Consider the following 20,912-nt stretch of genomic DNA (forward strand, 5'->3'; position numbering starts at 1 on the left):
CTGCTAAACGTCATCAACATCCATCTTTTTCGTACAATAGTGACTAATCACGAATCTTAGTAGTATTTAATTTGACATGTTTCACGTGAATTTTGATTGAGAAATCTTACCATTATGTATTAATTCAAATATGTCTAGGCTCAATAATTAGATACAGTCATACAACTTGACATATATAGTATTATTTTGGTAGACATGCAAATTATTAAGTTTGTCCTTTCCTATTCTTTGTTTTGTTTTCTATTTTTCGTAAAAGATAAGTTTATGTGATCATATCACATCTCATCTGCAAATATTTCACGTTGGAAGCACATGTCTTTGTCGCAATAGACGTGTAATATGAATTGGATTTTACAAATAAAATCCGTCTCATGATCCTCAAATTAATCCTTCAATTCAAGAAATTTTCCGTTGTTCGAGATTATATTGTCCCGAGGGATTGAATTGGTCCGAGATTACTTAGAAATTACTTTTGTCAGCCAAGACTTATACGCACGCTACGTGGCATAATCTTGAGATTAAATATTAGACCATATCTATTGAACTGAATAAGATATTACAAGACTAATCTTATCTAATTCTACAAACCGCGCGAACATCCCCACACTACAAGAATTCAAGTCATAGACAACGTGTCTTCAAAAACTGTCATCTATTATACCTGTAGATGACGGTTTACAGAAGCTTGTCGTCTATACGACGGTCCTCAATACCGTCGTCTATTCTAGAATTGAACAAAAGATAGTACAAAAAAACCAATAATTAATTTGATTATTTTATAAAAATAAAAAATTGTTTGGTGGGGGCTTGAGCCCCCCTCCCCACATGAACGTGGAATATATTTTATTCCGACAAGATCATCCCTCTCCTCCCACTACAAAACTACAAGAGATATCTCAAAGGAAAGCAGAAAATCAGATCAAATCATGACATCCCTCTCACCAATTCCATCATTCGATGATCTCAAGATCACATTTCAAGAATACTCCTTAGTATCTCCATCACATGAAAAGACTCAGCCAAAATCAATCTTCTTGTCTAACATTGACCAAATTCTTGATTACAACATCCCAACAGCCCATTTCTTCAAGAGAAATCCAGATTTCCCACCTCAAATTGTTGCTGAAAAGCTCAAAATCGCGCTGCGGAGAGTGCTGGTTCCATACGATTTCATGGCGGGGATGCTGGAATTGAACCCCCAAACGGGGCGCCTAGAGATCGATTGCAACGGGGCTGGGGCCGGATTCGTCGTGGCTTCGTCTGAAATTTCACTAGATGAGATGGGGGATTGTTTGATTCATCCAAATTTGGGATATCGGCAGCTTGCAGTTGAGAAGTTGGAGAATTTGGCCCATGATGATAAGCCTCTTTGTGTTTTTCAGGTATGTGATGTGTTTTTTTTTTTTTTTTTTTTTTTTTTTTTTTTTTTTTTTTTTGCCGATTGTGGTAAGTTCGTTACGTTTTTCATGTTACTGTTTCTTTTTAGGACTATGTTTTTTTAAATATTTTAAAGGTCAGGCCATTTTACATGGTTTAATAAAGATATTATTTTTGCATTTTTTAAGTTCGATTATTTTTGCAAATCGCTCTATATTTATATAAATTAATCCATATGCATATTTATGTCCACTTCTTTTGATTGAATATTTGTAGTTTCTTTATTAAAATTGAGTTTGTTTTTTATTTAATATCGTAAATTTATCAAAAAGAAATTGAGTTTGTTTTTTATACTGAGAATGCATAATTTAGATATGTCTATATTATGTTTACCTATATTAATTAATTAATTTAAAGTATAAGAACTTTTAGTTTTTACCAATAAGTTCAGGGATAAGATTTTGAAAAAACATGAATCGTGTCTACAAATGAAATTAGAGGGATCCAATTCAAAAACATTAAACTAAAGAAACTCACAAATGCATATCTTTTTAATTTCAACACTATGGGTCTGGAATGTCTTTTTTGAAAATGGGTCTGGAATGTCATGTCACATCATTCAGAGGTAGTGTTTTTTGATATCTTTTATATAATATATAGTATTTATTTAGGTCTCATATTTCATCTTACCGACTTATATCATTCTTACATTTATAACGTGGATTTCAATCTTTTCGATTATTGAATAAAAAATTGAAAAAATTATGTACGGTCAGATTTGAATTTGAAATTTTTGACTTTAGACATTCATAACTTAAATTTTTACCGGTGTCTATTACTAGATCACATCATTCAAGTGTGGTGGATTTGCGATTGGCATGTCAACTAATCACATCATACTCGACGGCATGGGTGCCAAGGCATTCATGGAAAACCTAGCCTCGCAAGCTTTCGACGACGAGCCCTTGGCCGTCGTCCCTTGCAACAATCGCCGCCTCCTCTCCGCCAGATCTCCGCCTCAAGTGGCATTCCCCCACCACGAATACCTCGACCTCAATCTCCCAACTGGAGAAGGCTCTCGCCCGCCCGTGTATGATTGTAACCGAGAAGAATTAAATTTTCGAATTTTTAAATTAAACCCAACTGACATAACTAACCTAAAGGTCAAGGCCAAAAGTGCTACCAATGAAAATACAAAGATTAGCACCTTTAAGGTGGCGGCGGCGCTTATGTGGCGGTGCCACGCCTTTTCCGGTGACCTAGGGCATAAAAAGGATGAATATTCGACTATATTGACTTCTATCAATTTAAGGTCGAGGGTAAATCCACAACTACCACTTTCATATAGTGGCAACGGAGTGTTGCCTATAGGGATTTCGGCCACATTCGATGACCTCGAAAAAGGCCCTTTTTCGAGACTAGTAGAGCTAATCTCCAATAGAATTAACGATATGACTTATGAATATGCCAAATCAGCTTTTGACTGGCTCGAGGTGCACCGTGGGGTCCCCCACGGGGATTATCTCATTGCCTCGTGGCTAGGGTTAGGGTTTGACCAAGTCGAGTACCCGTGGGGAAAACCGATTTATAGTTGTCCCATCGTGAACCATCGGAAGGATATATGTTGGATTTTTCGTGATGCAGTTGATGACGGAGTTGCCGCCATGGTGGCGTTGCCGGCGGAAGAGATGGTACGATTTGAGGCACTCTTTTATGAATTTCTTGGATGTTGAAATTAATTAATTGATGTAACATATCCTTATGTAATTGTTTATAATTTATATATGTTGCATCTTTCAATTATTTGTGATAATTAATTAGCTATATAGTTGTGAGGATTTTAGTTCTTTTCGTTGTTTTGTTTTCTCAGCTGAGTTTGTGATTCTTAACTACTTCCATTACTACATAGAAAATCACAACACTTAGATCCAGATTTTTCTTTTCCTATCAAAACAACACAAACTTTCATTTAGTAATTTATTTGACTTTGTCGAATTGGGATTTGACAAATGAATTTCAATCAAACTTTTTGGACGGCTGCAATTGTCGCAGAGCGGCTTTGGCTATGATATTTCCACCGCTTGCACACACTCACCACAAACAACTCCTCGAAAATCGAAATACTATCTCGTAGACGAAACTCTTTAAAATACTCTCTCAGTCTCATAAAAAACATGAACATTTGTGAATGACACGGTGTTTAAGAAATGTTATATAGAAGTATATTGTGAGTGGAAAATGGATCTCACTTTATAAAAAGTAAAAGGATTGTGATGGGGCAGTGTGCAAAAACAGAAATGTTCATATTTTTTGAGACGGTCTAAAATAACAAAAAAAATCATTTTTTTTGTGAGATGAAGGGAGTATTAGTATATCGTTAATTCCTAAATAGACATCCAAGCATAAATTTGATTCTTGATTTACAAATTCATTCAATAAAATACAAATTCATAATAGATCTTCACGATGCAATTTAAAGGGGGTACGTAGTTTCCCATTTTATAAGATATATATGTCGACTCATTTGGACCTTTCTTCATCTCGCTCTCTTTATATATAAAAACTATTTTCAATCCTTAATCGTGAAGATATAAGTGAATTCATTACTTTGCTAATTTGCTAAATGAATTCATCGTTTTTCTTCATAAAAGCTAATAATAATAATTCATCATATGTTTCATAATTCATTACGTTATATTTAAAATATGTTTATAATTTCCTAACAGTACCTTACAATTATTGTCAAATTAATAATGTATATATACATGTATCGTACGTAGTATATTATATATATATACAGTAAACTAGCCCAACATAGTGTATTTATAATTAAGTTTAGTACCTTGCACAGCATGGCAGTCAGAAATTGACCCATGTCATGCATGTGAACATATTCAAATAAAATTTGGCCCACTTGAATAAATGCAATAAAATAAGAAATTTATCTCCCACTCTCAATTCCCAGCAAATGTTGACCACATACCAAGATATTTTACTTTCAAACAAAGTACTCTTTCGTTTTTTGCTAAGACTATATAAATTAAGAGTGTGTTCAATTTATCATTTTTTTATAAATTGCATAAGTAAATTAACACAGAAATTTAAAGATCGTACGACATGAGATAACAAAATTTCTCCTTTTATATTAATTACTTTTTTCCCTCATTTTGTACAAAAGAGAATTAAGAAGTATAATATTATTACACCAAAAATGGAGGGATAATATTATTCCTTCTTGGAGTGGAAAAGAAGAGATGAGAAATGGTAGAATTCTATTTTATAGAAAATGATGGAAAATAAAGGAGTTTAAAAGGAGAAATTTTTACTATCTCTCGTTTTCTAATAATAAATTTATCAATCAAAGATAACACAACCTAAATAAATTAATAAGGTAATTAATTGACATGTAACCTTATTTATTATTTAATATATATATATATATATATATAATTCAATTAATTGCTATATTTTAAAAAATGTCAAATAAGAATAAAATAAAAAAAATATTCTAATTATACTCTTAAATTTTGAAATGGGATATTTAATCAAGAACAAGAAAAATATATAAATAGGACAAGAGGGAGTATTGAATTAAATAATGCATCAATGCATGTTGAATGTATAAGCAGCTGACAACATAAGAAGAGTTTTTTATTTCCCACGGCACGCATAGCAAAATTTTCCATAACGTGCAATGAACCTATAACTAGTGGTACATACCTTACAATTCAAATTGTATTATGTCTTATTATCCCATCAAATTAAAGTAGAAATATTAAATACTAAATTAATATATTTAGAGGTAAAATTTTCAATTTATATGTAAAATCAGAATGCGATGAAAACTAGTATATTTAAACACAATTACCCTTTATTATCACATTCCACATATAAAATGAGATGAAGAATTGAATCATGAATTGTGGACCACGTGAGTTGATGAATTCACTTCCAAAACATATAAATTCAAACCACACACAAAAAGCTCCATCTTATCATTTCAAGCCCACAATATATAGCGAAGAAAAAACACTATCAATCCCACATCCAAAATGATACTTCTACTATCAATATTTGTGCCAATAATAGTGCTATACCTTCTCCACAAATCCAAAACCTCACCACGAAACGACGTCGTTCGACTCCCGCCGGGTCCTCCCGGCCTGCCGTTGATCGGAAACCTCCTCCAAATCGGCTCCGCCGCTGACCTACCCTTCTACCTATGGCAACTCTCAAAGAAATACGGCCCCATCATGCAAATGAGAATAGGCTGCGTGCCTATGCTCATAATCTCTTCTCCAAAACTAGCCCAAGAAGTGATGAAAACACAAGATTTATCCTTTTGCGGCCGCTCAAAATTTCTAGGGCAGAAAAAATTGAGCTACAACTGTACGGACATGGTGTTCTCGCCCTACGGCGAGCACTGGAGGGAGGTGAGGAAGATCACAACCGTCCATCTCTTCAGCGTGAAGAAAAACCAATCCTTTCGCCCCATACGAGAGGACGAGATCTCTCGTATGGTGGCGAAGATTCGGAGCTTAGCCAGCTCCGAATCCCAAGAGCCACGGCCCGTGGATCTGAGCCACATGGCCATGGCCCTTGGCAGCAGTTTGATATGCAGGATTGCTTTTGGCAAGAGATACGAGGTCGGTGGATCCGAGGCTAGAAGGTTCGAGAAGCTTTTGCACGACGCTCAGGCCGTGCTCATGCAATTTTACGCGTCGGATTATTTTCCATCGCTAATGTGGGTGGATAGGCTCATCGGAGCCGTTGATCGCGTCGATAGGATTTTCGACGGTCTGGATTCGTTCTACCAAGAGCTCATCGACGAGCATCTCGATTCGAGGAGGGCGAAGGTGGAGGAGGAGGATATTTTGGATGTATTGATCAAGATTAAAGAAGAAAAGCTGAGCTCGATCGATTTCGACTGGGATCGCGTTAAAGCACTCCTAACGGTATGACATCATCACTATACATCAGTCATTTATAAATATCTCATTTATTATCTTAAAAAATAATTGCACTATATTTATTTATTTATTGTAGATGGGTTACGGTGTGTTTGAACTCTATGCCTCATTGTTAATTAATATAAAAATGTTTTCATTGCTTGGATATCTTCAACGATGTATAGTTACACTATATATTAAGTTATATATGGAAAAAGTTTAATTTGGGATCCAATGTATTAGTGCAGTATTAATTCTATCTGTATTTTGGATGATTACAAAAAATTGATCTCATAAATATTACTCCTTCTGCCTCAATTCAATAGACCATATTTTCCTAAAATGGAAAGACCATTACATAATACTTAATTACTTTACATAATTCATTATTTACACTAAATTAATGTCATTGTAGTCCACATATAATTACCTCTCTTTTTATTTTAAAAAAAATATGTCCTCAAAAAATGTTATTTTTTCTCTTTTATTTTATTATAAATTATTCATTTTTTAATATACTTGTTCAAGTCCTGTAGTCTATTGAATTGTGACGGAGAAAACACTCTCTTTTAATCTAGAATCGGCTTCTTTTATATATTAGTGGTCCAAATGATGTCGTTTGGTTGTGATAAACGACAGTAGCCTGATGTGATTTTCACCTATAATATTTAAATAAATGGGTTGAAATATTAATTGAGTCGATTGTAGATTTTAATTGAGTTCGGTTTATAAGGTCCATTTTCATAAATACGTGTAGTCTCTAGAATTGAAACTTCATTAATATTTTGGGTCTAAAACTATATAATTATGAGCTTTTATTATTAATTATTCCCTCCGTCCCAACTTTTAGTATCCAACTTTCCTTAATTTTTTGGTCGTCCCACATTTTGGTATCCATTTCTATTTTTGGTAAAAGTAGGTTGGTCCCTTACTCTACTTTAATTATTTTAACTCTCACATAAAATGTGGGACCCTTATTTCACTCACAACACATCAATCACTTTATTAAAACCTGTGTCGTTCTCAACTGGATACCAAAAGCCGGGACAGAGAGAGTATGATTTTATTGCATAACCAAAGGTCCAAAGCACAGAAAGCATACGAAAGATCAGGCCTCATTAAAATTTCAAAACAAGGAAAAAGAGTGCGTGTAGAAAAAACAAAAATTAGAATTATGAGCTTTCATAAATAGGAATAATAAAAGAAATTTAGTTACATAACTCATTTTCCAAAATAATTCTCTTGATCTACCTTAGAGGTGAAAGTTGACCAACTATGTGGAATGTGGCTATAAAGATGGATGGTTGTCTTTTACCTAACTTAGATTGAAGAAAGATATACTTGATAATAATGAGTCAATTGCCTTGTTCGGAGGAAAAGAATATTAATAGTATACTAGGATATATTGCCTTATTAAATTCGATTGGAATTTTTTTTTAAATAAATTAAAGACCGTGTGACGAAGGACTCGAACTCAGGACCTCACGTCTTGGGCATTAATAATATAATAATCAAACATTAATTGAAATTTAGAATAATAAACTCGATTGAAATATGTATTATAATAACAATATTTTTAAAATTAATAGCATGAAAATTGCAAATTTGTGGAAACATTGTGTTTTTAATTTTCGATAATTAATCCTAAACTTTTGCTCTTTCTTAGGATATATTTATCGCTGCAACGGATACAAGTGCAGCATCAAGTGTTTGGACCATGACAGCCTTGATCAAGGCACCTAAAGTGATGCAGAAGGTACAAGCCGAGATCCGAAATTTGGTGGGCAAGAAAGGTAAAGTAGATGAAGATGATTTTGTTAATCTTCCCTATCTAAAAGCAGTCATAAAGGAGACATTTAGATTGTACCCTCCTGCTCCACTGCTTGTACCTAGACAAACAATCGAAAAATGCACCCTTGAGGGCTACGAAATTCAACCAAAAACGGTAGTTTATGTAAACGCGTGGGCGATTGCAAGAGATCCCGAGTATTGGGAAAATCCAGATGAGTTTGTGCCCGAGAGGTTCTTGAATAGCAATATTGACGTTAAAGGGAAAGATTTCGAGCTCATTCCCTTTGGGTCGGGACGAAGAATATGCCCCGGAATGCTTATGGGACTATCAAATGTGGAGCTAACGGTTGCGAATCTTCTCTACTCTTTTGATTGGGAACTGCCCGCAGGAATCCGACCAGAAGATATTGATACGGATCCTCTGCCCGGAATCACGATGCATAAGAAAAATCCACTGCTCCTTGTAGCTAAAAAATATGATGTTTAGGAAACAATATATAGTTGAAACTATGTATGTAATTCCATTTATCCAAAGATATTCCCATATCCAACGTTGCAAAGATCAAAGTTAGGGTTTTCACCATGACTACAATAAAATTAGTGGCCTATTTTCTTTGATAAAATACTAAACTCTGAAAATTTTCTTATATACGTAACTTATAATGAACGTTGATTACTTTATTAGCCACTATTAAGACGCAGAACGTTCACATGGGATTCTTAATTTGTCCTAGTTTTGGTGTATACTCTTTTATTTTTTTTAAAACTTTAATTATTTTTTATTCAATTTTAAATTCTTAATTATATTTTCGTCTAATTTTTAAAATTATTAGTATTTGGGTTTATTAATTAAATTATAATTTATAATTATATTCAAATATTTATTTTGCTTTATGATCAGCAATAAATAGTCAATTGAATATTTATTGCATTTGATCAGGATTAAATTGATCCAAATAGCATCATATCCTTTAACTTAATTTAATATTTTTCTTATTGTCTAATATATATTTATGTCAAATTTTGAATTACAATCAATACGCGAACTTACATTTTTCTTCTAATTTTGGCACGGAACTTGAATTTTGAAGCTGAGTTTGAATATTAAATTACTTCTGGAATATTATTAAATTAAATGTTTGCATAAATGCATGTTGAATAAATTGAAGCATAAAAAGAGTTTTTATTTCCCACGGCATATCAAAGTCGTAGATATAATTACCATTCAAATCATATTTTGCAACCTTATCCGTCAAAACCTATCGAGTAGTCCTCTACATTAAAGTCAACATATTTTAATTCATAATTACTATTCTAATCCGTGTCTCCTTTCTCATATTTTAAATTTTTATTTAATATGAAAAAGTTAATTAAATCTATATATTGATTTTGTACCTAAATTAAAACTCTACCTCCGTTTCAGTTTTGTCATTTTGGTCTGACCATAATATTTTTGTCACTTCCATTTATAGTAGTAGAGCCCACAAACTCTACTCACAATAATATATAGTGAGATTCAAACTCCATCATTTTTAAAACTCGTGTCGTCCACAAAGTGATGATATTGTGGGCTGAGGGAGTGATGATATTGAGGTGCAGCGGACGCCTGAAATGTAAACGGTCGATGTACTAAACGACGTAATTGAGTGTTTACGCCATTTCAACTAGTCACAATATTAGCATCAATTTATCACTTCAGCCTACCACAATAGCATTAATATTCGTTGAAAATGAACTACTGTATAAAAAATCTGAATAATTGAAAGTTCGCATATTTAAAGGCAAATTTTTTAAATTTATGTACAAATATAGAATTCGATAAAACTCATGTATTTGAACGCAATTACCCCTTATTATCTCATTCCACCTGAGGAATGAGATAAGAATTGAATCATGAATTGTGGACCAAATGAATTGAAATCATGAATTCTTTAATTCAGTTCCAAAACATATCAATTCAACCACACTCACATAACGCCACCTTATCATTTTCAGCCCGCTAATATAGCAAAGGAAAAATACAAATCCATCATTCCCACAACCGAAATGATACTTCTACTCTCAATAATAGTTCCCATAATAGTGATATACCTTCTCCACAAATGCAAAACCTCACCACAAAACGACGTCGTTCGACTCCCACCCGGCCCTCCCGGCCTGCCGTTGATCGGAAACCTCCTCCAAATCGGCTCCGCCGCCGACCTACCCTTCTACCTATGGCAACTCTCAAAGAAATACGGCCCCATCATGCAGATGAGAATAGGCTGCGTGCCTATGCTCATAATCTCTTCCCCAAAACTAGCCCAAGAAGTGATGAAAACACAAGATTTAGCCTTTTGCAACCGCACAAAATTTCTAGGGCAGAAGAAATTGAGCTACAACTGTACGGACATGACGTTCTCGCCCTACGGCGAGTACTGGAGGGAGGTGAGGAAGATCACAGCCGTCCATCTCTTCAGCTTGAAAAAAAAGCAATCCTTCCGCCCCATACGAGAGGACGAGGTCTCTCGTATGGTGGCAAAGATTCGGAGCTTATCCAGCTCCGAATCCCAAGAGCCACGGCCCGTGGATCTGAGCCACGTGGCAATGACTCTTGGCAGAAGTTTGATAAGCAGGTTCGCTTTTGGCAAGAGATACGACGGCGGTGGGCCCGAGGCTAGAATGTTCGAGAAGCTTCTGCACGACGCTGAGGCAGCACTGATGCAGTTTTACGTGTCGGATTATTTTCCGTCGCTGATGTGGGTGGATAGGCTGTCGGGAGCCGTTGATCGCGTCGATAGAATTTTCGACGCTCTGGATTCGTTCTACCAGAAGCTCATCGACGAGCATCTCGACCCGAGGAGGGCGAAGGAGGAGAAGGAGGAAGAGGAGGATATTTTGGATGTATTGATCAAGATTAAAGAAGAGAAACTAAGCTCGATCGATTTCGACTGGGATCGCGTTAAAGCACTTTTAGCGGTATGACGTCGTCATTTATAAATATCTCATTTATTATCTTGAAAAATGATTAAATTATATTTACTTTTTTACTATGGAACTCTAGACCTCGCTGTTATTATAAAAGGTTAACCGTTTGGATATTTTTTTTTTTTTTTGAGGGGAACCGTTTGGATATTCACATAATTACATTGTATTAAGTAGAAAAAGTTCAATTTTAATTCTAGACTTTATTTTGGATGTTTACAAAATATCGACCTCATAAATATAACTCTTTTCAAATCTAGAAGTCGGCTTCATATTAGTGGTGGTCTAAATGATATCGTTTGGTTGTGATAAACGACAGTACCATGATGTGATTTTGACCTATATATATAATATTTAAATAAATGGGTCGAAATATTAATCGAGTCGGTTCTAGATTTAAATGAATTAAGTCGCGTTTTATAAAGTCCATTTATTAATTGATTTTAATTAAGTAAATTATTAAATTCAGTTGGGGATTAATAAACTCATAATTGAAGATTAATTAAAATTAGGAATAATAAACTCGATTGAAATATGTATATTTCAAAAGTTAGGAAAAAATTGTGTTTTTAATTTACCATAATTAATCCTAAACTTTTGCTGTTTCTTAGGATATATTTATTGCCGGAACGGATACAAGTGCAGCATCAATTGTTTGGACCATGACAGCCTTGATCAAGGCACCAAAAGTAATGCAGAAGGTACAAGCCGAGATCCGAAATTTGGTGGGCAAGAAAGGTGAAGTAGATGAAGATGATTTTGCCAATCTTCCCTATCTAAAAGCAGTCATAAAGGAGACATTTAGATTGTACCCTCCAGCTCCACTGCTTGTACCTAGACAAACAATCGAAAAATGCACACTTGAGGGCTACGAAATTCAACCGAAAACGGTGGTTTATGTAAACGCGTGGGCGATTGCAAGAGATGCCGAGTATTGGAAAAATCCAGATGAGTTCGTGCCCGAGAGGTTCTTGAATAGCACTATTGATTTTAAAGGGCAAGATTTCGAGCTCATTCCCTTTGGGTCGGGACGAAGAGTATGCCCCGGAATGCTTATGGGACTATCAAATGTGGAGCTAACAGTTGCGAATCTTCTCTACTCTTTTGATTGGGAACTGCCCGCAGGAATTCGGTCAGAAGATATCGATACTGATCCTCTGCCTGGAATCACGATGCATAAGAAAAATCCATTGCTCCTTGTAGCAAAAAAATATGATGTTTAGGAAAATATATATACGTAATTCCACTTATTTATAAATAAATGTATATAGAGTTCAAAATATTGGAGCAACGTAGGTTTTGGAAGAAGTTATAAGGTAGCAATTATTAAAGTACAAGATCTTATATTATCATTAAAAATAAATAAGTGTGACATTAAATTGCTTGAAAAAATTATCTATATGTATATTTGTTTGCGTTTTTGTGGATAATTACTAGTCGTGGTGTGTACATTTTGACTCGTTCGTTTCTTGACATTAATGTCACATCAACAATATTAAGACACATAAACTCCAGCCCAACTCCACTTCAGTTGTCATTTAAATTTCAAAGATATTATGCATTGCTGCGCAGGTGATTATCAATTACTTTTAAATTAATATCGATGTGGATGCCTGAAATGTAAATGGTCAATGTATTGAACGATGTAATTGGGTGTTTACGCCATTTCAAGTAATCACAATATTAGAACTAATTTGTCACTTCAGCTTACCACACAATAGCATTAATTCGTTGAAAATTAACTACACTATGAAAAATCTGAATAATTGAAAGTTTACCACACAATAGCATTAATTCGTTGTAAACTAACTACCCTATGAAAAATCTGAATAATTGAAAGTTCGTGTTAGAAGATTCTTTTTTTTTTTGAATTTATGTGCCAAATAAGAATTCCGTCAAAACACATGTATTTGAACACAATTGCCACATATTATCTAACTTCACATATGGAATGAGATAAGAATTGAATCATGAATTGTGCACCAAATGAATTGAAATCGCGAATTCATGGATTCAATTCCAAAGCATAACAACTCAAACCACACATCACAAATAACTCCATATATATATATCTTACCATTTCAAGCCCACAAATATAGCAAAGAAACAACACTATCCATCCACATCCAAAATGATACTTCTACTATGTATAATTGTTCCCATAATAGTGCTATACCTTCTCCACAAATCCAAAACCTCACCACGAAACGACGTCGTTCGACTTCCGCCCGGCCCTCCCGGCCTGCCCTTGATCGGAAACCTCCTCCAAATCTTCTCCGCCGCCGACCTACCCTTCTACCTATGGCAACTCTCAAAGAAATACGGCCCCATCATGCACATGAGAATAGGCTGCGTGCCTATGCTCATAATCTCTTCCCCAAAACTAGCCCAAGAAGTGATGAAAACACAAGATTTAGCCTTTTGCAACCGCTCAAAATTTCTAGGGCAGAAAAAAATTAGCTACAATTTCACGGACATCGTACTCGCCCTACGGCGAGTACTGGAGGGAGGTGAGGAAGATCACAGCCGTCCATCTCTTCAGCTTGAAAAAAAACCAATCCTTTCGCCCCATACGAGAGGATGAGATCTCTCGTATGGTGGCGAAGATTCGGAGCTTAGCCAGCTCCGAATCCCAAGAGCCACGGCCCGTGGATCTGAGCCACATGGCCATGGCTTTTGGCAGCAGTTTAATATGCAGGATTGCTTTTAGCAAGAGATACGACGTAGGTGAGGCCGAGGCCAGAAGGTTCGAGAAGCTTTTGCACGACGTTCAGGCCGCAGCCATACAATTTTACTTGTCGGATTATTTTCCGGTGCTGAGCTGGGTGGATAGGCTGTCGGGAGCCGTTGATCGAGTCGATAGGATTGTCGACGCTCTGGATTCGTTCTACCAGGAGCTCATCGACGAGCATCTCGATCCGCAGAGGGTGAAGGAGGAGGGGGAAGAGGATGATATTTTGGATGTATTGATCAAGATTAAAGAAGAGAAGCTGAGTTCAATCGATTTCGACTGGGATCGCGTTAAAGCACTCCTAACGGTATGACATCATCACTATACACTTATTTCTATATTTTCCGATTGCGATTTTTTTTTTTGTTCATTTTGGGAGAGGGGGAGCGGTGGGGTTTGAACCCTAAACCTTACTGTTCATAGACAGGAGTTCCGACTACTTGGTGTCCCATTGGGGACTCCGATTGCGATTTTAAGAACATTATTGTTAAGTGTGTTGTAAATGAATATTAGGGTTAAAAGTTAAGGAATAGTAGTGGATAGATTTTTTTTTTTTACAGTAAATAGTAGTGGATAGATGAAAATGACAAAAATGTACATATTTTTGTGACACGAAGCCAGTATTGGAATTGAAACTTATACTCAGGGTCTAAAACTAAATTTCATTAAAAAGGAGCAATTTAAGAAATTTAGTTAGATAAATCATTTTCCAAATTAATTCTCTTGATCAACCTTAGAGATGAAAGTGCCAAATATGTACAGTGATAGTTATAGAGGGAGTTGTCTTTGTCTCTTTACTAGCCTGCACATAGCTTTTAGATATTTTATTAGATAAATGTGCGTGCATTTTAGGATTTTTCTTTTCTCTTTACCAAACTTGGATGGAAAATAATGTGTCAAATTGACTTGTTTGGAGGAGAAAAACAAAAAGGTAATTAATGAAAGACAAAGACGTCGACGCCACTCTTTTAATTGATTATAATTAAGTAATTTATTAAATTCGATTGGGGATTAATAAAATTATAATCGAATATTAATTAAATAGAATAATAAACTCGATTGAAATACGTATTATAATCACAATATTCCAAAATTTAATAGCAAAAATTGCAAATTTAAACATGATCATATTTTTAATCTCCAATAATTAATTATAAACCTTTGCTCTTTATTAGGATATATTTATCGCCGCAACGGATACAAGTGCAGCATCAATTGTTTGGACCATGACAGCCTTGATCAAGGCACCTAAAGTGATGCAGAAGGTACAAGCCGAGATCCGAAATTTGGTGGGCAAGAAAGGTAAAGTAGATGAAGATGATTTTGCTAATCTTCCCTATTTAAAAGCAGTCATAAACGAGACATTTAGATTGTACCCTCCAGTTCCACTGCTTGTACCTAGACAAACAATCGAAAAATGCACCCTAGAGGGCTACGAAATTCAACCGGGGACGGTGGTTTATGTAAACGCGTTGGCGATTGCAAGAGACCCCGAGTATTGGGAAAATTCAGATGAGTTCGTGCCCGAGAGGTTTTTGAATAGCAATATTGACGTTAAAGGGCAAGATTTCGAGCTCATCCCCTTTGGGTCGGGACGAAGAATATGCCCCGGAATGCTTATGGGACTATCGAATGTGGAGGTAACAGTTGCAAATCTTCTCTACTCTTTTAATTGGGAGCTTCCCGCTGGAATCCGAGTAGAAGATATCGATACCGATCCTATGCCCGGAGTCGCGATGCATAAGAAAAATCCACTGCTCCTTGTAGCTAAAAAATATGATGTTTAGGAGTAACATTTATTAAAGTACAAGAACTTATATTATTATTGAAATGAAATAAGCCTGTGTGACATTAAACTGCTTAAAAAATTTATCTACATATATATATTAGTTTGTGTTTTTGTGGAATAATTATTGGTCGTGGTGTGTGCGTTTTGACTCGTTGTTTATTTCTCTTATAAAGGATCAAGATTTTAACGCAACTCATAAATATATTTTTTTTGAACAAAACGTAACTCATAATTAAATATTAATGAATGTTGGTTCCTTTATTAGCCACTATTACAAAACGTTCACATGGGATTCTTTGTCCTATTTAATTTTTTTTTAAAACTTTAATGATGTTTTGTTCAATTTTAAATTCGTGTATTGTACTCTAATTTTTAAGATTATTAGTATTTGGGTTTATTAATTTAATTAGAATTTATAATTATTTTTAATATTTATTTTGCTTTCTTAGAAGTTGTAATCATTGAATATTTATTTTGGGTTTATCCTATTTTGATTTTTCACGTGATTATCAACTGCTCTCAAATTAATATCGAGGAGGACGTCTGAAATATAAATTAAACAGTCATCGATCGATGTACTAAACGATGTAATTGGGTGTTTACGCCCTTTCAACTGGTCACAATGTTAGCATCAATTTGTCACTTCAGCTTACCACAATAGCATTAATTCATCGAAAATTAACTATTGTTTGAAAAATCTGAATAATTGAAAGTTCGTGTATTTAGAGACTAAATTTTTAATTTATGTGCAAAATTAGATTTCGATGAAAACTCATATATTTTGACGCAATTACCCCATTTTAAGTATTATCCCATTTCATATGTGAAAATGAAATGCGATCATAATTGAATCATGAATTGTGGACCAAATGAATTGAAATCACGAATTCATGAATTCAACCACAAAACATATCAATTCAAACCACACAAAAATAACTCCATATATCTTATCATTTCAAGCCCACAAATATAGCAAAGAAAAAACACTATCCCTTCACATCCAAAATGATACTTCTACTATCAATTATTGTTCCCATACTAGTGCTATACTTTCTCCACAAATCCAAAACCTCACAACGAAACGACGTCGTTCGACTCCCGCCGGGCCCTCCCGGCCTGCCCTTGATCGGAAACCTCCTTCAAATCGGCTCCGCCGTCGACCTACCCTTCTACCTATGGCAACTCTCCAAGAAATACGGCCCCATCATGCAGATGAGAATTGGCTGCGTGCCTATGCTCATAATCTCTTCCCCAAAACTAGCCCAAGAAGTGATGAAAACACAAGATTTAGCCTTTTGCAACCGCCCAAATTTTCTAGGGCAGAAAAAATTGAGCTACAACTGTACGGAGATGGTGTTCTCGCCCTACGGCGAGCACTGGAGGGAGATGAGGAAGATCACAACCGTCCATCTCTTCAGCTTGAAAAAAAACCAATCCTTTCGCCCCATACGAGAGGAAGAGGTCTCTCGTATGGTGGCGAAGATTCGGAACTTAGCCAGCTCCGAATCCCAAGAGCCACGGCCCATGGATTTGAGCCACTTGGCCATGGCTCTTGGCAGCAGTTTGATATGCAGGATTGCTTTTGGCAAGAGATACGAGGTCGGTGGACCCGAGGCTAGAAGGTTCGAGAAGCTTCTGCACGACGTTCAGGACGCGGTGATGCATTTTTACGTATCGGATTATTTTCCGTCGCTGAGCTGGGTGGATAGGCTCACCGGAGCCATTGATCGCGTCGATAGGATTTTCGACGCTCTGGATTCGTTCTGCCAGAAGCTTATCGACGAGCATCTCGATCCGCAGAGGGCGAAGGAGGAGGGGGAAGAGGATGATATTTTGGATGTATTGATCAAGATTAAAGAAGAGAAGCTGAGCTCGATCGATTTTGACTGGGATCGTATTAAAGCACTCCTAGCGGTATGACATCATCACTATACACGTATTTTTATGATTTCCGACTTCAGTTTTAAGAATATTAGTTAAGTGTGTTGTGAATGAAGAAATAATTCCATATTATTTCTGATATTGTGAATGAAGAAATGAACTCACGATTGGTATTTATTGTAAATTAGGGTTAATTAAAAGATAACGAATAGTAGTGGATAGATGAAAATGACAAAATATAGATATTTTTGTGAGACGGAGCCAGGGTATTAGAAATGAAACTTATACTCTGGGTTTAAAACTATATTTTATTAAAAAGGAGCGATTTAAGAAACTTAGTTAGAAAAATTATTTTCCAAATTAATTCTCTTGATCTACCTTAGAGGTGAAAATGGGCCAAATATATACAGTGATAGTTATAGAGGGAGTTGTCTTTGTCTCTTTACTAGCCTGCACATAGCTTTTAGATATTTTATTAGATAAATGTGTGTGCATTTTAGGATTTTTCTTTTTTCATTACCAAACTTGGATGGAAAATAATGAGTCAAATTGACATAAACAAAAAGGTAATTAATGAAAGACAAAGACGTCGACACCACCCTTTTAAATAAATAAATAAATTATTTATTAATTGATTTTAATTAAGTAAATTATTAAATTCGATTGGGGATTAATAAAATTATTATAATCACAATATTTTTTTTAAAATTAATAGGATGGAAATTGCAAATTTGTGGAAACATTGTGTTTTTAATTTTCGATAATTAATCATAAACTTTTGCTCTTTCTTAGGATATATTTATCGCAGCAACGGATACAAGTGCAGCATCAAGTGTTTGGACCATGACAGCCTTGATCAAGGCACCTAAAGTGATGCAGAAGGTACAAGCCGAGATCCGAAATTTGGTGGGTAAGAAAGGTAAAGTAGATGAAGATGATTTTGTTAATCTTCCCTATCTAAAAGCAGTCATAAAGGAGACATTTAGATTGTACCCTCCAGCTCCACTGCTTGTACCTAGACAAACAATCGAAAAATGCACCCTTGAGGGCTACGAAATTCAACCAAAAACGGTGGTTTATGTAAACACGTGGGCGATTGCAAGAGATCCCGAGTATTGGGAAAATCCAGATGAGTTCGTGCCCGAGAGGTTCTTGAATAGCAATATTGATGTTAAAGGGCAAGATTTCGAGCTCATTCCCTTTGGGTCGGGACGAAGAGTATGCCCCGGAATGCTTATGGGACTATCAAATGTGGAGCTAACGGTTGCGAATCTTCTCTACTCTTTTGATTGGGAGCTGCCCGCAGGAATCCGGTTAGAAGATATCGATACCGATCCTCTGCCCGGAATCACGATGCATAAGAAAAATCCACTGCTCCTTGTAGCTAAAAAATATGATGTTTAGGAAACAATAGTTATTTTGGAGGTTTTGGGAGAAGTTATATAGTACTTGCATTTATTAAAGTACAAGAACTTATATTATTAAACTGAAATCAAATAAGTGTGACATTAAATAGCTTAAAAATTCTATCTACATATATTAGTTTGTGTTTTTTTTTTTTTTTTGATTAATTAACAGTATTAATTAAAGACATTTAAAGGCCGCGACACAGGATACTCGAACCCAAGACCTTTGGCTTTAGACATTAACCCCTTACTGCTTGGCCAACACACTCACACTATTAGTTTGTGTTTTTATGTCGTGGTATGTACGTTTTGACTTGTTCATTTTTTGACATTAATTAATCACGCCAATAATATTAAGACACGTGATCTCCCGCCCAACTTCAGTTGTCATTCAAATTAATTTCAAAGATCATGTGTAAAATCAAAACTACATAAAAACTTATGTATTTGACTATAACTAACTAACTTCTACTAAATTCGTAATTTGTACGTGTGTCTCACGTACCATTTAACTACTTAATTATAATTAATTTGAATAGCTCAATGAGAAATTAAAATTTGACAACATTTGGATCCTGAGCTCCCTCCGGAGCTCCATCCACGGCGTTTCCGGGATCCTCTGACAACTCCTTTGCGCCGGTGTCGGCGCCGTCGTTGCCGCCATTTTCTCCGTCGGTTCGGCATCGCTCGACGGGCTCGCAGCCCCGGTTGTAAGGATTTTCAGGTATTTTCGGCGGTGATCCAAAGATATTCCCATATCCAACAGCAGGGTAGCCAATGGTTTCAGCCAAGGATGGGAGAAAAAAGCTAACTACAAATAGTGTTGCAATTGCAAAGATCAAAGCTAGGGTTTTCGCCATGACTACAACAAAATTAATGGCCTATTTTCTTTGATAAAACACTAAACTATAAAATTTCTCTTATAAAGGATCAGAAGTTTAACGTAACTCATAAATATTATTAATAAATGTTGGTTCCTTTATTAGCCACTATTAAGATACAAAACGTTCACATGGGATTCTTTGTCCTAGTTTTGGTGTATACACTTTTAAATTTTTTTTAATTTTAATTATATATTTTCTTCAATTTTAAGATTATTATTAGGGTTTACTAATTAAATTAGAATTTATTTTACAATTAGCTTTTGTCAAAAGTAAAATTAATGAACACGATGTAATTTGGGAGTCAATCGGGCCAGCCCACTCGGTTTTCAGGCCAGCTCATTTCGGTTTCAGGTTATTTTCGATTCGGGCTAATTGGTTTTTTTTTTTGTTTTTTGGGCTAAAATATTTTGACCCTGACCCTAACCCACTCGGTTTCGGCTAGGTCGTCGAGCCCGCAAGTTTACAATTTTTTTTACATATTTAATTTTTTTTATAATAATCATATTTTTGTAATAAAAATATATATATGCTGTATTTTTTAAATCAAGATATTTCACATTGTTTTATATACAAAAACTAGTATTATTTTAATGTAATTAACTTTACATAATAAGCAATGTTAACTTCGTTTCCGATAAGAAATGGATATGCATTTAACATAAATGACAATCTTTCTTTGATTTTATGTCATAAGTGTTTGTTATTAACCGTTGGAAAAAAAAAAATCAATATATATTCTACAAGTATCAAAATCTTATTATAGAATTAAAAAGTAAAGTATTAAAGTATAAAAATCAATTATTAAGAAAGTGTTCGGTTAATCGGGCCAACCCACTCGATTTTCGGGCTAGCCCGGACTATTTTCAGTTCGGGCCATTCGGGCTAAATTTTTTCAGTCTAAAAATTTTCAGACATAACACTCCTTTTTTATCAGTTCGTTCGGGTTGGCCCGTCGGTTTTAAACTTGTTTGAAACTTCATATTTTGCTTCAAACCACAAGTCTTTTATAAAATCACTTGGATTCTATATATCATCGTCTAGGTGGGATACGTAATATAAATTTAATTATATTATTTGTCAATTTAATAATAAATAAAATTACCACAATTTCATCTTCCTACTAGTAATATATAAAACTAT

At 35.1% G+C, this 20,912-nt stretch overlaps 4 protein-coding genes and 1 pseudogene across 4 annotated transcripts; all 5 read left to right on the forward strand.

Moving 5' to 3' along the window:
- The first annotated feature begins 844 nt into the window (after positions 1-844).
- LOC130999721 (acyltransferase GLAUCE-like) lies at positions 845-3,225 on the forward strand. Its single transcript, XM_057925341.1, has 2 exons — positions 845-1,382; positions 2,220-3,225. Exons 1-2 carry the CDS (start codon positions 927-929, stop codon positions 3,108-3,110), a joined length of 1,347 nt encoding a protein of 448 aa, XP_057781324.1. The 5' UTR covers positions 845-926; the 3' UTR covers positions 3,111-3,225.
- Positions 3,226-5,272: 2,047 nt separating this feature from the next.
- On the forward strand, positions 5,273-8,684 carry LOC130999722 (6,7,8-trihydroxycoumarin synthase-like). The gene is made up of 2 exons (XM_057925342.1): positions 5,273-6,332; positions 7,993-8,684. The coding sequence occupies exons 1-2, from the start codon at positions 5,430-5,432 to the stop codon at positions 8,602-8,604; spliced, it is 1,515 nt and encodes a 504-aa protein (XP_057781325.1). The 5' UTR covers positions 5,273-5,429; the 3' UTR covers positions 8,605-8,684.
- A 1,258-nt stretch (positions 8,685-9,942) lies between these two features.
- On the forward strand, positions 9,943-12,393 carry LOC130999723 (6,7,8-trihydroxycoumarin synthase-like). Its single transcript, XM_057925343.1, has 2 exons — positions 9,943-11,075; positions 11,693-12,393. The coding sequence occupies exons 1-2, from the start codon at positions 10,164-10,166 to the stop codon at positions 12,302-12,304; spliced, it is 1,524 nt and encodes a 507-aa protein (XP_057781326.1). The 5' UTR covers positions 9,943-10,163; the 3' UTR covers positions 12,305-12,393.
- A 738-nt stretch (positions 12,394-13,131) lies between these two features.
- Positions 13,132-15,722, forward strand: LOC130999724 (6,7,8-trihydroxycoumarin synthase-like; annotated as a pseudogene).
- A 744-nt stretch (positions 15,723-16,466) lies between these two features.
- Positions 16,467-19,006, forward strand: LOC130999725 (6,7,8-trihydroxycoumarin synthase-like). The gene is made up of 2 exons (XM_057925344.1): positions 16,467-17,515; positions 18,275-19,006. Exons 1-2 carry the CDS (start codon positions 16,607-16,609, stop codon positions 18,884-18,886), a joined length of 1,521 nt encoding a protein of 506 aa, XP_057781327.1. The 5' UTR covers positions 16,467-16,606; the 3' UTR covers positions 18,887-19,006.
- Positions 19,007-20,912: the final 1,906 nt, after the last annotated feature.

The sequence above is a fragment of the Salvia miltiorrhiza genome, chromosome 8, assembly GCF_028751815.1.
Source record: "Salvia miltiorrhiza cultivar Shanhuang (shh) chromosome 8, IMPLAD_Smil_shh, whole genome shotgun sequence".
NCBI lineage: Eukaryota > Viridiplantae > Streptophyta > Magnoliopsida > Lamiales > Lamiaceae > Salvia > Salvia miltiorrhiza.

Coding starts and splice junctions, on each gene's coding strand:
- LOC130999721 (XM_057925341.1), top strand. CDS start 927: ATGACATCCCTCTCACCAATTCCATCATTCGATGATCTCAAGATCACA. Junction 1,383..2,219: donor AGCCTCTTTGTGTTTTTCAG/GTATGTGATGTG, acceptor GTCTATTACTAG/ATCACATCATTCAAGTGTGG.
- LOC130999722 (XM_057925342.1), top strand. CDS start 5,430: ATGATACTTCTACTATCAATATTTGTGCCAATAATAGTGCTATACCTT. Junction 6,333..7,992: donor GCGTTAAAGCACTCCTAACG/GTATGACATCAT, acceptor GCTCTTTCTTAG/GATATATTTATCGCTGCAAC.
- LOC130999723 (XM_057925343.1), top strand. CDS start 10,164: ATGATACTTCTACTCTCAATAATAGTTCCCATAATAGTGATATACCTT. Junction 11,076..11,692: donor GCGTTAAAGCACTTTTAGCG/GTATGACGTCGT, acceptor GCTGTTTCTTAG/GATATATTTATTGCCGGAAC.
- LOC130999725 (XM_057925344.1), top strand. CDS start 16,607: ATGATACTTCTACTATCAATTATTGTTCCCATACTAGTGCTATACTTT. Junction 17,516..18,274: donor GTATTAAAGCACTCCTAGCG/GTATGACATCAT, acceptor GCTCTTTCTTAG/GATATATTTATCGCAGCAAC.